The 14,817-nt window shown below is 37.6% G+C and overlaps 2 protein-coding genes and 1 non-coding gene across 3 annotated transcripts in view; 2 read left to right on the forward strand and 1 right to left on the reverse strand.

Annotated features, from left to right (window-relative positions):
* Positions 1–1,329, forward strand: part of MRPS18A (mitochondrial ribosomal protein S18A) — a gene marked incomplete at its 5' end in the record, with an annotated part of 21,245 nt that extends 19,916 nt beyond the window's left edge. The window contains 1 exon segment of the mRNA XM_015817984.1: positions 971–1,329. Within this exon segment, the coding sequence (XP_015673470.1) occupies positions 971–1,115 (145 nt within the window).
* A 1,344-nt stretch (positions 1,330–2,673) lies between these two features.
* The window catches only part of RSPH9 (radial spoke head 9 homolog), a 32,414-nt gene continuing 20,270 nt past the window's right edge, over positions 2,674–14,817 (reverse strand). Inside the window, exon 5 of the mRNA XM_015817996.1 lies at positions 2,674–2,936. Coding sequence (XP_015673482.1) covers positions 2,776–2,936 — 161 coding nt within the window. The 3' untranslated portion in view covers positions 2,674–2,775. The remainder of the gene's footprint in view (positions 2,937–14,817) is intronic.
* On the forward strand, positions 11,668–11,841 carry LOC114922703. The gene has a single exon (XR_003810465.1). It is a non-coding gene; the product is annotated as a U12 minor spliceosomal RNA (small nuclear RNA).

The following is a 14,817-nucleotide window of genomic DNA, read 5'->3' on the forward strand; positions in this document are numbered from 1 at the left end:
ATTAAAACCCCCTCTAAAAATTTCCCTAGGCCAGTCCTGCAAGCTGGAATAACCATGTCTTAAGGGCGCGGCGGAAGGAAGGGAGATCAGGGATCACCCTGATCTCTGGGGGTAGTTCATTCCAGAGGGTGGGAGCTCCCACAGAGAAGGCCCTCCCCCTTGGGGTCGCCAGCCGGCACTGTCTGGCCGACGGCACCCTTTTCTTTGTTTAGTTTCTATTATTTTTTTTCTTTTTTCTTTCTATATATTTTTTTATATTACAAACAATAAAAATCATTTTTTTAAAAAACTTCACTACACTTTCTTACCGGAATGTGTGAAAATGAGTGGTCCTGCCAATTCTTATTCTTCTGCATTAAGAAAACCTAACCTAGTTTTTTAACAAAATAGACATTAATTCCTTTGGCAATTCAAATCCTTCTCAACTTAGTAGAGCTCCCTTGTGCCTGTCTTGTGAACACAGCAAAGATTCACCAGATAACTTGATATCGTTTCAAAAGGCTGAAATAGAAATAATAAGATTGAAATTAGCCAACGCATTGAAATAACCTGATATACAAACAGTCAGAAATGGACTTTGCTGAAGGACCAGTATGTGCCTGATTTTATTTTGAAATAATGAAATGGAAAGAATGAATGAGAAGTTAATGGCCATTGACTGAATTTCAAAACAATACCTAATAGGAAATTAAAATGGAACAGAGTTTCTTATTTCTTGCCTGACTCCTACAAATCTAAAGCAGCACTGGGCAGAAGCATTTTAATTAATTACTCCCGTTATTGTAACTGAAGAAGTACAGCCCACAATTAAGGTGCTTAGATCATTTCATCGAGGCACATAGGGCCCTAGTTGTCACTTGTGCTAATAAAGTAAAATGAGGATGTTATTTGTAAGTATTTATTACATTTCAAACATGTTTTGTTGATTGCCAGTTTTATTCATGGCATGGTTTTCTGCTTCTCTTCACAGGTACCATACCAGATATCCTATTAACGCTGTGAGACCCATTTACAAGAAGGGGAGAAAATGGTGCAAAGTTCCCATGCCTATATCACATCCAATACTTAAAGACAATATTACTTATGGATCAAAGCCCCTTCGTTTTAACCATTGAAGGAGAGTGCAGCTTGAGTTGACAGTAGATGACGATCATTCAGACCATCCTGTGTGCATCATAAATGTTTTGTAGAGTCTGGAAGAAACAAAATGGTTGCAGATGGTAATGTTATTTGCTGGAGCCTGGGAAGGCTAGTTGAACAACCAATTTGTTACCTCTATGGAGGCATATCTCATTTTTGTGTATATTCCGATTAAACTCTTGAGATGAATTTTTTGTCATTTTTTCAGTTGGATTTCAATAGCCTGTACATTTTGCATCCTACACTACCTTAAACTAATTGCTGAATAATACAACCATATTGTCAACTTCTGAAACAAACCTGGCTGAAGCCATCTTTGTCGTTCTCAGTTGCCACACAGGTTGGGGGGGGGGGAAGTGAAAGTATTGCTAGACTAAACATGGAGCGGTCCCATGGGAGCCAAGGTCATTCCCACAGGTGCTGGAAGGTGGAGAGAAGTGTCACGGAGCCCGCCAATTGCTTTCATTGGGAAGTGTGATCAATTGCATAATAGAGGGGAGGAAAGTGTTACATTTAGTTACATTGAATTCCTGGGGGGAATTTTAGAGTTGGTTTCACTTTTGACTGTGCTGATATGTATCCAATAAACATGTTCTTTGAGGAAGCTTTAAGCCTCGCAGTTCTGATTTGTTTGGGTCCGTTAGTCGGAACCTTGACACATATAAGATTTGAAGGGTTCTTTTAAAAAATCATATAGTCCAGATCCCTACCCAGTACAAGAATCACCAGTGCTTAAATAACTCCAGAAAATGTCCAGTCTCCTAAGGTAGTCTATTGTTGAGTAGCATAATATTAAGTTTTCCCGTCCAACCACAATCTGCTTCCTTGTAATTTAAATCATTGTTTTTCATCCCATCTAAGATTTTTCTTCCTTACAGTTCCTTTATTATCTGGTTACTGTCCAATGGGGACATTACTTCGTCATTCCTGAAGTGCACATCAAACATTGGAAGCAATATCTTCAGTGTGGTCTGACAAATCTATTTTGACTCTATACTTTTGTGATGCAGCCAAGCATTACATTTGATTTTTTTGTAACTATTCTGGAGCACTCCCAGATTCTTTCTGCATATACCCTTGCCCAGTATGCTTTCCCACCCCCAACTCTATATTCATATGTTTGATTTGTTGTGTGTGCATGCCCTATTGTAAATGTCTATGGAGATTCTCAGTCATCCAGGTCATGGTTGTCCCAAAGGTGCTTTTTCAAAAGGCAACTGGACTTCCTTAGTTTTCCCTTGAAGATGTTTTGCTTCTCATCCAAGAAACTTCTTCAGTTCTGACTGAATGGTGGAGGATGGAAGAATTTATATTACTTGCAGTCATCTGGTCGTTGGCACTCTTTCTGACCATCCTGTGTGCATCATAAATGTCTGACCATCCTGTGTGCATCATAAATGTTTGAGGCCACTTGGAGATTTATCTCTGCCCTCGGGGTCACCTGAATAGTGCAAATGGGTGTGGAACGACTCAACTACTCTCAAAAAGAGTGCTAACTAAACATATTTTTAAAATATGGATTACAAGGAAGTAGACTGATTTCACACAGATTTATTAAATCAAAAATATAGACATAAGTACAAAATAATTACAACATTAGGAGATAGCTTCCTTAATTTTATGTGTTTGTGATCTTTACAACATGAAGGGTAAGTCTATGTTCTTCTCTCCGTTGCCAAAATAGATGTAACCATGCTGTTTAGTATTAGGAATATGGTAGAATGTGAGTCCAGGCCAGAGTAGACTTCGTAGCACTACTACTCTGCTTCCTCTCTCTACCTGGATGCTCCAGGACCCTATAGAAAAACAAATGTGTTAAATTTTACTAGAAGTAATTACAAGACAAAAATTGTTGACCCAACACAAAATGGGATCAAATAATTTAGTAATCACTGAAAGATAAGCAGAAAATAAGTAAAACAAAATTCTAGCAAATTTAGAAAGTTTTGACATTGATTTTAGATGAGAGGAATTGGTTTTGACTCAACGTTGGCAAGACAAAGTGTCTCTGAGTTTTTGGCTCCCTGGGCCCAGATGATATTTCATCTCTGACTCTGGACAGTGTGGCATTCCTCCCATCTGAGTTGCTCTGCAATTTGTTGTCCTAGACTCACAGCTCTTGTTTGAGGAATAGGTGGTATCTGCAACAGAGGGGGGCTTTGCACAGATTTGTCTTTCATACCAGGAGACCTTGCTCATAGTACTACTATGTTCATGTCGGAAGCACCTATCAAAATGCTTCCAGGTTGAAAGGATTAGCCGGTGGCATCATCATTGCCCAGAGGACACGAGGAGGCTCCTTTCATGTCCCAGATATTTTCCCACTGAAGTACCTATTTATCTACTTGCCTGTGTGTGCTTTCCAGCTGCTGGGCGGGGCAGGAGCTGGGACAAATTGACAGGGCTCATTCAGTCACACAGCTCTCTCTCAGGTTTTGAACTGCTGAACCATCGACCTCTCAATGATCTTCTGACTCAGTGTTCTAAGCGCTGAGTTGCTCATGGTCACTAATGCCTGGCTCACTTCCCATTTGGATTACTGCAATGCATTCCAGCTGGATCTGCCTTGAAGACTGCAAAGAGGTTTCAACTGATCCAGAAGATGGTGGTGGTGAAGGCAGTGCTAGATTTACCCATGTAACACTTCTGTTGTGCAAGCTGCACTAGTTCCCAATTTCCTTCTGTGTGCAATTCAAGATGCTGATTATCTTTAAAGCCCTATACGGCCCAGGGCCAGGTTATCTGAGAGACTGCCTCTTTCTAAGGAGATCTATCCATCCTAATAGATCAGATAGGGTAGACACACTCCTAGTTCCTTCCCTTAACCATTGCCACCTTATTCTAGGAAGCATGCCTTTTCCATGACAGTCCCTATCCTACAGAATACTCTTCCACCCGAATTACGGCCTTTTAAAACCATAAGTAGCAGTTTTACGGCTATATTAATGTTTTAATTTTTCATTTTTTGGTACTTTCTGAAGAGCTGTTATATTAGTATCATAATAAGCCTCTTTTTGGTCCAGGATAACTAATTATTGCATCCATCAAGAATTCTGAAATAAATATTCAACTATCCAGTTTCTTAACATCTCTGCTTCAATATAAAATTATCTTTATGACCAACAGTTTACAAACATCACCATATTCAATGAGATCACAGATACTTAACAAAAAATCACCAACAGAGGAATTAGGAGCAGCAAACACATAAATTGTTCCACACAATCTATGTACAGTAATTTCTTCTGAAACTGCAGTAATCTTTCCTGTAAAAAATGCAACATCTCACCATTATTCCTATGTGTTATTCACATATTGGAAATGAAAAAATACAACATTCCTGTGAGTCATCTTAACTCTCATGCAGTTCTTTCTATCTATCAGATTTAAGGTTTTAAAAACAATATGTATTGTGTATATGCAGACTATACCATGAACAGTAATGTTCATCTAGCTCAGGGGTAGGCAACCTTGGCTCTTTTATGACTTGTGGACTTCAACTCCCAGAATTCCTGAGTCAGCATGGCTGGTTCAGGAATTCTGGGTATTGAAGTCCACAAGTCATAAAAGAGCCAAGGTTGCCTACCCCTGAGCTAGCTCCTAAAATAAATCTAGTAATATCTACAAAGGTCCCCTACCTGAGCAGGAATAATTTGCTTCTTTGTGCATATTTTGCACTTGTTTCATTATGCAAAATTAGTTATCTTCTCCTTTTCTAATAATGGCAGGCAATCCCTTCTTAAATTTGTAGCAAGGGGCAAGGAAGAGAGAAGTGCTCTTTTCCCCCTAAAGCAAGAATACATATGTATCGAATGTCATACTTTTTTTTAATTGTGATGAGGTATTATTATTCTAAGGATAAAATTAGTGCTTTACTTCCTGAAAAGCAAGTACACAAAAGTAAGAAAAAGAAACGGCAGAGAGAGCCACAAAGCCTCCATTAGTTTATTTATTTATTTTATTTATTTTCATTAACTTATATGCCGCCCTTCTCCCCATGGGACTCAGGGCGGCTCACAGCATGTTAAAACAATATGAAACATTATCCCCTATAAAAGCCAATTAAAAACCAAATATTTATAGCTGTGTCTTATTAAAATCATTAAAATTGTCCCTATTTACAATTCATTTTCCTTGGTGTTTTATGTGATTCCAACTTTGAAGAAAAGGAGTATTAAGGTAGCAAAGGCATTAGTTTCAATGTTAATTTTGCTTTGGTGATGCCAAGAATATTAAAGTATAATTCAAACCTAGACTGATCAATGTGTTCTGAACTAATAACCAGAGAACCATGGGAGTGAAAAAGGAGTATTACAGTGGATTTGCTTCATCCAAAGAAACTTGAAAAGATTGGAGAATTCCAATACGTATTAAATAAATAGAAATATTCACAGATGGAAATGTCCAGGTAGTTCCTAGAAAAATAATTATAGATACCTTAATACAGAGAGGTTACAGTGCTATTCTTGTGGCAAATTCTTTGTGCTTTCTGAATTCCGTATCAAAATGAGTGTTCAAGAACCTATATTAGATACCAGAACACTGAATACATAAATTATACTGATCCCTATACAGTAACTCTGGTGTTAAGATAATAATTTACTCAATGGTACTCTTTTGAATACTTCAGTGACACACACTATTATTTTCTGAAAGTTGAGCTGACCTGTCCCTCCAATTCAACCTATAATAATGATCTGTGTGTTCCCCCCGTCCGATTTAATTTCCACCACATATTCTCCTTGGGATATCCTCTTTGGGACTGCCATTAAAGGCCATTCACAAATTACAGCTGGTGAATAGAGCAGCTGCTTCCTTTATAAGAAGAAAACTATATAACAAGCACAGCTTTTTTACCCATTTCCTGCCAAACAAATGTCAGATCCACTGTTTCTCCTTTGTTAACCTTTAAGCAGCAAACTCAAAGCTTCACCTAATCCAATACTGAGCCTTATCTTTTTTGTTATAATCAACACAAAAATTCACATAATCAAGTTCAAGGCGGAATTTAATGAAATTTTAACTATAAGTATTTTATCAAGTAAGGAGATAGAGTTTCTTTAAAGTTTCCTTTAAAAAAAATCAGTCATTCAATTTAAATTCAAATTGTCTACAAAGAAAGGTAATTTTCATAGGTATTTTTAAAGATAGCTGCCATGATGCGTTCTAGAATCTAGTATCTAGTATCTATCTGCCAGTATCTAACCATGATCAAGAAGCAACTGATAAGAAGCATTAAAAGAAGAAAAACCACTTCAGAACAATGATAAATCATAACTGCAAAGAAAACAAATATTCGGTGTTCTATGAAGACTGTAAGTCTTGCTCAAATCCAATGTTTTTTGCCACTTAGAATACTCTAGTATAAAGGGCTGTTTTTGCTGTTCTTTGATCCAACACTTTTGTTTCAGTATACAGTATGATATGTAAGCCATCCAAATGCCAAATTTATTTATCAGATGCAGAATAAAATATTATACCATTCATATTATAGTTTCTTCAATGCTCAGAAATTCTCAGATGAAGCGAGAGAAAACCCTTTAAAACATGTTGAATTATTTCAGCCGTTGTTAATATCAACAACAATGACCTTCTGCATCAGTTCTGGGGGTTGGGAATGGGAGATGCTATTTTGAGGTGATTCTCCTCCTTTCTCTGTGACTGGTTCCAGGCGGTATGAGTGGGGAAGGGCAGGTCAAGCCATAAGCCCCTGCAGTGTGGGGTACCTCAGAGCTTGGGTCTCTCCCCTCTCTTAACATTCTACATGAAGCCACTGATAAACTGTCTTTGGCTCAATCTTGACAAGATGGAATGGCTCTGGGTTTTTGGTCTCCCAGGGTCTTGTGACTTGTCATATTTGACTGTGGATGGGGTTGCGCTGGTGCACTGAATTGCAGGTCTTCTATGCCAATTGTGTCTTTTCCTGGACTGGGAGGCTCCGCTCATGGTCACTCATGCCTTAGTCACCTCCCAATTGCATTATTGCGGCGTGTTTTATATGGGCTGCCCTTGAAGACCACTCAGAAATTGTAACTGGTCCAGAATGCGGCAGCACACATAGTATTAGGTGCCCCTTGGTTCACCCACGTTACACCTCTATTGCAAAAACTGAACTGGCTTCCAGTTTTCTTCTGGGTGCAATTCCAGGTGCTGGTTATTACCTTTAAAGGACCTGGCTAGTTGCAGGCCTGCCTTTTCCTAAGAATATCTGTCCATCCTACTAGATCCAATAGGATGAGAGAGAGTGATTGGCCCAAGATCACCCAGCTTGCTTTGTGCCTAAGGTGAGACCAGAATTCTCCCAGTTTTTAGCCTGAGGCCTTAACCACTACAACAAATTTGCTTTCCTTGTACTGTGGCAAATGTTAATGCCTGCTAACCTCTTTTAATTACTAGCTTTAGTTAATTGGACAAGTCTAACGTGTTTATAAGTAAAATGGGCACTTCCCGCCTCAACTGTCAGTACTGAGGTTTTTTATCTTCAGTGGATAGAGGGAAGCAGTAGTAAGTAGGCAAATCTTCGAGTAGCTGACAGGACACCCCAGCTGCATTATGTCAGCTATGCTGAAGATCAAGTGTATAATATATTCATGAAAAAGGCTTTGCAGAGTTACTTTTTAAATATTTTTAAAAAGATAAAAGAAAATTTGCTTTTCAAGCTGCACTTGGCAGAGCTACCTAAACCAAGTGTTGTCTCAATTTTTTTTTAAATTGGCCTGTCTGAGCTCCAAAAAAGGAAAGAGGTGTGGGAGGAAAAAAAGCCTGGGAAAATTATCCTTTGGATGAAGATTGTGAACTTCCGATTTCCCCTCTGGAGCAGGCTACAGTCTTCATCCTGCCAAATATGGGTGGGAATACTAGGGAGGTGCCTACAATTTTCCAAACAAGACATTGCTTGGAATGCTTTTTTGTTCAGCCAACCACTGCCTTTTAGTTGGACCATCTATCAGAAGCCATCTACCTCCCTCTCCGGTTCTGCTTTTTGTCTAGTCTGCCACCAAATTCATATCTCACCCTCACATCTGCCTGGGTCTCTGGCCTGAAACATCTACTGTAAGCTAGTTATGGAGATTATTTAAAAAAACTAAAGTTCAACTGAGAAGCTCTTGAAACAACAGAGAGCTGATCCACTTCAAATTCATTCTTCCATAGCACTGCTGCTTTGGATGTATTTCAATGTTTATATTTTAGTGTGGTGCCTAGTAGAAAAGCAAGTAAGTCATCATTTAGTAAAATTGAACAGTCCCCAAAGGTAGTATCAGGATAATAAAAGCAAGAACACCCGACTCAGAAGTTATTACAATTAAGACAGTAGCAGAATTATACTAACACACATTTATGATGGATATAAAATTGGCTAAGTTCATAAACATTTATGTCTTTTATTGGTCATCACTTCCCTGAAGTTAGAATTTCAACAGAACTATACTAATTTATTTCTGTTGCACTCATGTGTGAAGTTCCATTTAGATTTTATACTGTTTGTATCTTTCCCTATATATTTAGCATAGCAATAGCAATAATACTTAGACTTATATACCACTTCACAGTGCTTTACAGCCATCTCTAAGAGATTTACAGAGTCAGCATATTGCTCCCAACAATCTGGGCCCTCATTTTATCAACCTCAGAAGGACAGAAGGCTGAGCTAACCTTGAGCCAGTCAGAATCAAACTATTGGCAGTTGGCAGAATTAGCCTGCAATACTGCATTCTAACCACTATGCCACCAAGGCTCGATGGATACCATTATAGTATTAAATATAGTATCAATACAATATAATTGTAGCATTATAGTTTTCCCAAAGCTTATGTAGCTTACACAGATTTAACTGGAAGGGCAACCCATACTGTCCATTTAATGGTATTTAATATGATGCTCTTTGGAACATCATTCTCCCATGGGAGAGATTAGCTCTGACCTATTGGCATTTAGAAAATCCCTGAAAACATGGTTCTTCCAGTACATTTGGAGATCCTAGGAAAAAGGCAAATCCACAAAATTGTTAAAATTGTGTGTAGGATGCTGGTCCATTCCCTTCACTCTTATTTATATACAAATATAATTGGCTGTCTTATTGTATGCCACCCAGAGTCACATGAATGAGATGGGTAGCTATATAAATCTGATAAATAATATCATATACGTACAATTGTTTGTACCTTTCAAAACATGTCTGAATTTATTTTTACATTGAATTGTCAGTGAAGAAACGAAAAGCTTAATTTAATAATCTCATTCTTAAAAGTTACTTCATATAACAGCAAAAATCGCATTGACTATGATAATTCTTTGCAAAAAGCAGGCTACCTAAATCTATTTTATAGTCAGTGTGCATATCACCGTGAACCACTGAATAAATTAGTACCAATCTATAAAAATGCTTTCAAGAGTTGTTCTTGGACAATTATTTTAGCCTCCTAACTGCCATGATAGGAAAGCATTCATCTAATAACTTTTTTTTTTATTCTATGAAGATCTACTCTGAACTTTTCTCTAAATTATTCCCATGGAACAAACTGTACTTGTCCTTGGGAAGTGATAAATCATAGTCAGTACCTATCCTTGTACTCACCAAAGTGTTATTTTGTTTTTCCCTTGAAAATGCAGTCCTGAGATGTAGCACTTTTAAAGGAGGGACTTGATGGATAGGTACTGAACTTCACCAGCTAAGCAGAACATGCCTCTCCAGCTTCCATTGTTAATATCAGAAAAGAGAAAGGAGCTACAAAAACACTCATGCTTTTGTTGTCAAGATGGAAGCTGACTAAAACCATATTTCCCCCATTTACATGACAGTAATAACTATGGCAAAAGTAGTTTATTTCCCAATATTTCTTGCTAAAGTTTATTCAGTCTGGAGCTTAGCTCTGAGCCTTATCTCATCCTATCATGTAAGTTTTTAGATAATGAATACAGCCTAGTTGTGCATATTTTGCAAGCCTTTTAAGGGTCATGACTTACAAATTGCCAAAATGAACCATGCATTACAATTTTGTCACTGTTTATCTAATTCAGGAGAAAAAAACATAACAACATTAAAAGACATAAGATTTTTAGTCTTAGAGCAGTCTGTACTAATAAAATAGTACAGATTCTAGTCTATTAATTCTTCTGTTCATGTCCAAGTATATTATTTTTAAAAGGAATTCAGGACAAAAAGTTTTCCAAGTAATCACTAAGATTTCTGTCTTAAGTTCTGAGGGCCCTTAAATTACATGGAACCTTTCTTTTTGGTTATATGCTTCTGCAGGATTTTAATAGAGACAGCAAAGGCAGTTGCTATAGAAACATCTTTGGAACATGCTAGGTAGCACGTAGCATCTACCTGAAAAGCCCTGGATTAATATATCATCTTCCCAGTTCTTCAAATCCTATTGATCATGCAGAATAAAATGGAAATAGTCTTTTGCCACATTCATTATATCAAATGAAATTGGGCCACTTTTAAACATTACTGCTAGTTTCCAAACTAAAGTAAATTTTTCAAATTTGTACCCTTTGTTAGAAGACTCATCAGATGATCAAAGAAACAATGACTTACTGTGTTTCAGCATTATGATCTTTCTGCTTTTTAGATATTCTTTACTTTCACAACAATGAATAGAACAGCGACAATAGAGAGCTTTTTGTACTTTAGCATTTCTTAAATCAAGTTAAAATATTTATCTTTTACAAAAGTTATAGCCACCTCATGTCTTGATTTGATTATTGGTTTTGGCGTAAGAAAAATAGTAATTAGGAGTTCCATTATGATTAAAAGACTGTTCTGAACAGCCTATCTATCCCAAAATAAAATAAGATACTCTAAGAATGAATCTGTCTGGTAAATATTTTACCTCATCAAATCATCTGTTTATTATCCAATAAAAAATGAATATTCTACAAAGATCATTGACTAACTTTGATCATTTTCCACTTCTCTGCTTTTCATATGCTAAATCTTGCAGCTAATTAAAGACATCTAAGCTTCTCTGCCATTCGTTTGAATCTAAGTCTCACATTAGGGCATATTACTTAATATGTCATCAATTTCTAAATGGATCCACATATACAATAAACCAAAATAAATATATTAATAATAAGGAAATACAGAAATCATATCATAAATTACTATAACAGAAAATAATAGGTATATTGATAATAGGTTCTGAATTAATGCCCTTCTGAAAAGGTTTGTTTTTAAGGCATTTCTAAAGATTAGTCATTCTGTATGTAGAGATCCTGCTAATGTCATCTATACTAGGGGTCTGCAACCTTGACAACTTTAAGACTTGTGGACTTCTTCTTTTTTTATATATTTTATTATTTTTTTTTTAACAAGCATAGGTCATTCAATAATTGGTAAACAGTGTGTTGTCTGGGTTACATTTGTAGAAACACTCCTTAACAATTGATTTCTATAATCTGTATTCCATATATTAATTTTAATCGATTTCCTCTTTCCCCAAAACATCCTTTTTTGCAAACATTAATACAATTCTTATTGTTTTAATAAATGACAATTAAGTATACAATTTATCCAACATGCCTTAAACTTATGAGTAAGGAAAATAACGATTCGGGGTGACGCCCGGGTCCTCACTAACAAGACTTGTGGACTTCAGCTCCCAGAATTCTGGGAGCTGAAGTCCACAAGTCTTGAAGTTGTCAAGGTTGCAGACCCCTAATCTATACAAAGCAGGGATTGCAATCTTCTTCTGCATAGGGGCCAGAGGCCATGTCTGTGAATAGATGATAGGCATTTTTCTCCCTCTCTCTCTCAAGTGAATACATTCGCACTTGGAAGGACTTTGGGGGAGAAACCATCGAGATTCTTCTTAGGGGAAAAAAGGGAGGCGTGACCAAAGAGGAAAATGAGGACATGATCACAACATCTTGGCACAACCTTGTGGTTGTGTATACATACTTGTAACATGAACCAAATCATTACAATTTATTAAAATAATGCAGGTCTATATCAGGCCTGAGATAGAATTACAAACTTGAGTTCTTTTTAGGACCACCATGGATCAGGTAGATATGCTATTTCTTTTTGGAAGTATGAGCCAGATGATTTAGGGTGGTAATACAGATCCAGTCTTTGAGCCATAAGTTGCTAACCCCTGAGCATTTGAAATTCTTGTTCTTTTCATCCCTTATCTGCTTTTTTCCCCAAAACATGAATAAAAAGCAATAAATAGGCTTCACTGTATTACTTTCAACTGTAAGAAAATGAATGGAAATTTTTTCTTCCCATTTTAAATAAATCACAGCTCCCTATGTCATCTAAAAACAGAGAACTAATCTATTTAAATTAGGTATAAACTACCAGCAATAGTAGGATTGCATGATGTGCTCCTGCTAAGAAAAAAAAATCTGAAAATTATCAGTTTAGAATGCTGGTAAAAAATATCTGTCGGACTTCCGGTGGCAGGCGATTTCGTCGGTCGCAGCTGTTTGCTGCCTCCCGCCTGTTTTGCGTAAAAGCCGGTTTGACAGCCAGCATCAGCTGTCAAACGGCTTGATACCTTTCCCCTGGGCATAAGGGGATAGGTGAGCTGCCCGGGGTAGGAGTTGAGTTCCCGAGTCGTCCTATATGGACGATGTAGGCGAGANTTCCTCCCTCCCTCCCTCCCTCCCTTCCCTCTCTCCCTCTCTCTCTCCCTCTCTCCCCTTTCTCTCCCTCTTTCTTTCTTTCTTTCTCTTTTCTTCCTTCCTTCCTTTCTTTTTTTCTTTCTTTCCCTTTAGTCCTTACTTCTCCCTCCCTCCCATCTTCCTCCCTCCCTCCTTCCTTCCTTCCCCTTTTCCACCACCACCTGCTCTTTGTCTGAAATGCATCTTTCCAGCTACAATGAAAGCCGAACAATTCCTCCAGGATCATCAAAGCTAAGGCCTTGATCTGGTTAGATCCCTCCAGCCTTCTCCCAAGAAAATAGAGGTGAAAAAAATTAAGTCTGGTTTCCAGATTCATGTTGGACTACTTTCTTGTGGCAAAAATGCTTGGTAGTCACACTATCTCAGATGGTCTCTTTAATGTATTTGTGCCTTGCTTTTAGACAGAGACTTGTTCTTCCTTACTTAAGTTATTTTGGGAAGCATGACAAGCCTCAGTGACCCCAGATGAATCAACAGCATCAATCACAGCCTTTCATGACACCAACAAGACAGCTTACATCAAGGTTTCTCAACCTTGGCCACTTCAAGGTAGATGGACTTCAACTCTCAGAATTTCTCTTGATTTCTCAGAATTATGTACACATCACCCGTTGCAGACTCCCAGTAGATAAATCTACCAAAAAGAAATAATCCTGATTTTCTCCTTCTCCTTCTCCTTCTCCTTCTCCTTCTCCTTCTCCTTCTCCTTCTCTTCTCTTCTCTTCTCTTCTCTTCTCTTCTCTTCTCTTCTCTTCTCTCCTCTCCTCTCCTCTCCTCTCCTCTCCTCCCTCCCTCCCTCCTTCCTTTCTCTTTCTTTCTTTCTTTCTTTCTTTCTTTCTTTCTTTCTTTCTTTCTTTCTTTCTCTCCCTCTTTCTTTCTTTCTTTCTCTCCCTCTTTCTTTCTTTCTTTCTTTCTTTCTTTTTTTCTCTTTTACTTCAGGGATGGCCAACCCATAATACCAAGGCCACTGACCTCCTTTCTCTGTAGCCCTGCAAATTACTGGAAACTGGAAACTGGTAGCATGGTTTGTTAATATGGTTTCCTGCCTCTAGGAAGCTGCCATGTAAACCATAATAGAATTAATTCAGAAAATTGCAATTGCTTATGGTCTGGCTTCCTGAAACTCAGGGGGAAAAATAGGAAATATTTAATGCTCTTTTGGATTCAATCATCTCATCTCTAAGAAGGTCACAACACTTTTAGGAAGAGCTATAGAAGCTTTGAGAAGTGTCAGCTTCATGTTATTAACTGTTAGCGCTTAATTGTTTTAGGATTTTCTCACAATTTTTAAACCCCAAGTTATAGTTATTGTATTGTTGGTCTTCTTCTTGTTTGGTCTCAGATCATAAATAAATTTTTGATGCTGCCCAAACTAATAAGCCAAATTGCCAGGTGGGAAAGACCAGATCCAGACGTAAAGAACCAATTAAACTGATTTATGGCTAAAAGTCCATGCACAGGAATTATCTCAACTAATGGTGAGTTCCTCCTTGGGATTAGATAAGGGTCAACAAAATTCAAGAGACGTTAGACATTGTTTGCTTGTAGCTACATAAGGATTTTAGGCTGATACCTCTTTTTACTCCACCCCAAGTCCTGCCACTTCTTCTCCTGCACATATAGATGGTGCCCAGATCAGGGCGTGGTGCAAGGAGAATGAGTATTTAATATTGCATGTATTGACAGCAGCGAGAATAGCATTTGCCCAATATTGGAAAAATGAAAACTTACCAACTGAAGAGATTTTAATGAAGAAAATTTTAGAGTGTGCAGAAACGGATAGGCTAACGTTAGAGATTAAAGAGAAAGAAGATTGAGGAAAAGTGAAACTAAAATGGCGATGGATTGATACTTTTCAGCAAGAAGTGAAAGTGATTTCCGGTTTGAAATTTTTGCTACTTTGAATCTGCGTATTACTTGTTTTTACTGAACTGCTTAAATTTATTGCTAATATGGTTCTGAGAAAAATCCTGCCTCTAACTTTGAGACCGTTTACATCCCTGATGTCTCAGACATCTCAACTAACTTTTGAAACTTTCC

The sequence above is a fragment of the Protobothrops mucrosquamatus genome, unplaced genomic scaffold (assembly GCF_001527695.2).
Source record: "Protobothrops mucrosquamatus isolate PMUCROS unplaced genomic scaffold, P.Mucros_1.0 scaffold_133, whole genome shotgun sequence".
In the NCBI taxonomy this organism is placed as follows: Eukaryota; Metazoa; Chordata; class Lepidosauria; order Squamata; family Viperidae; genus Protobothrops; species Protobothrops mucrosquamatus.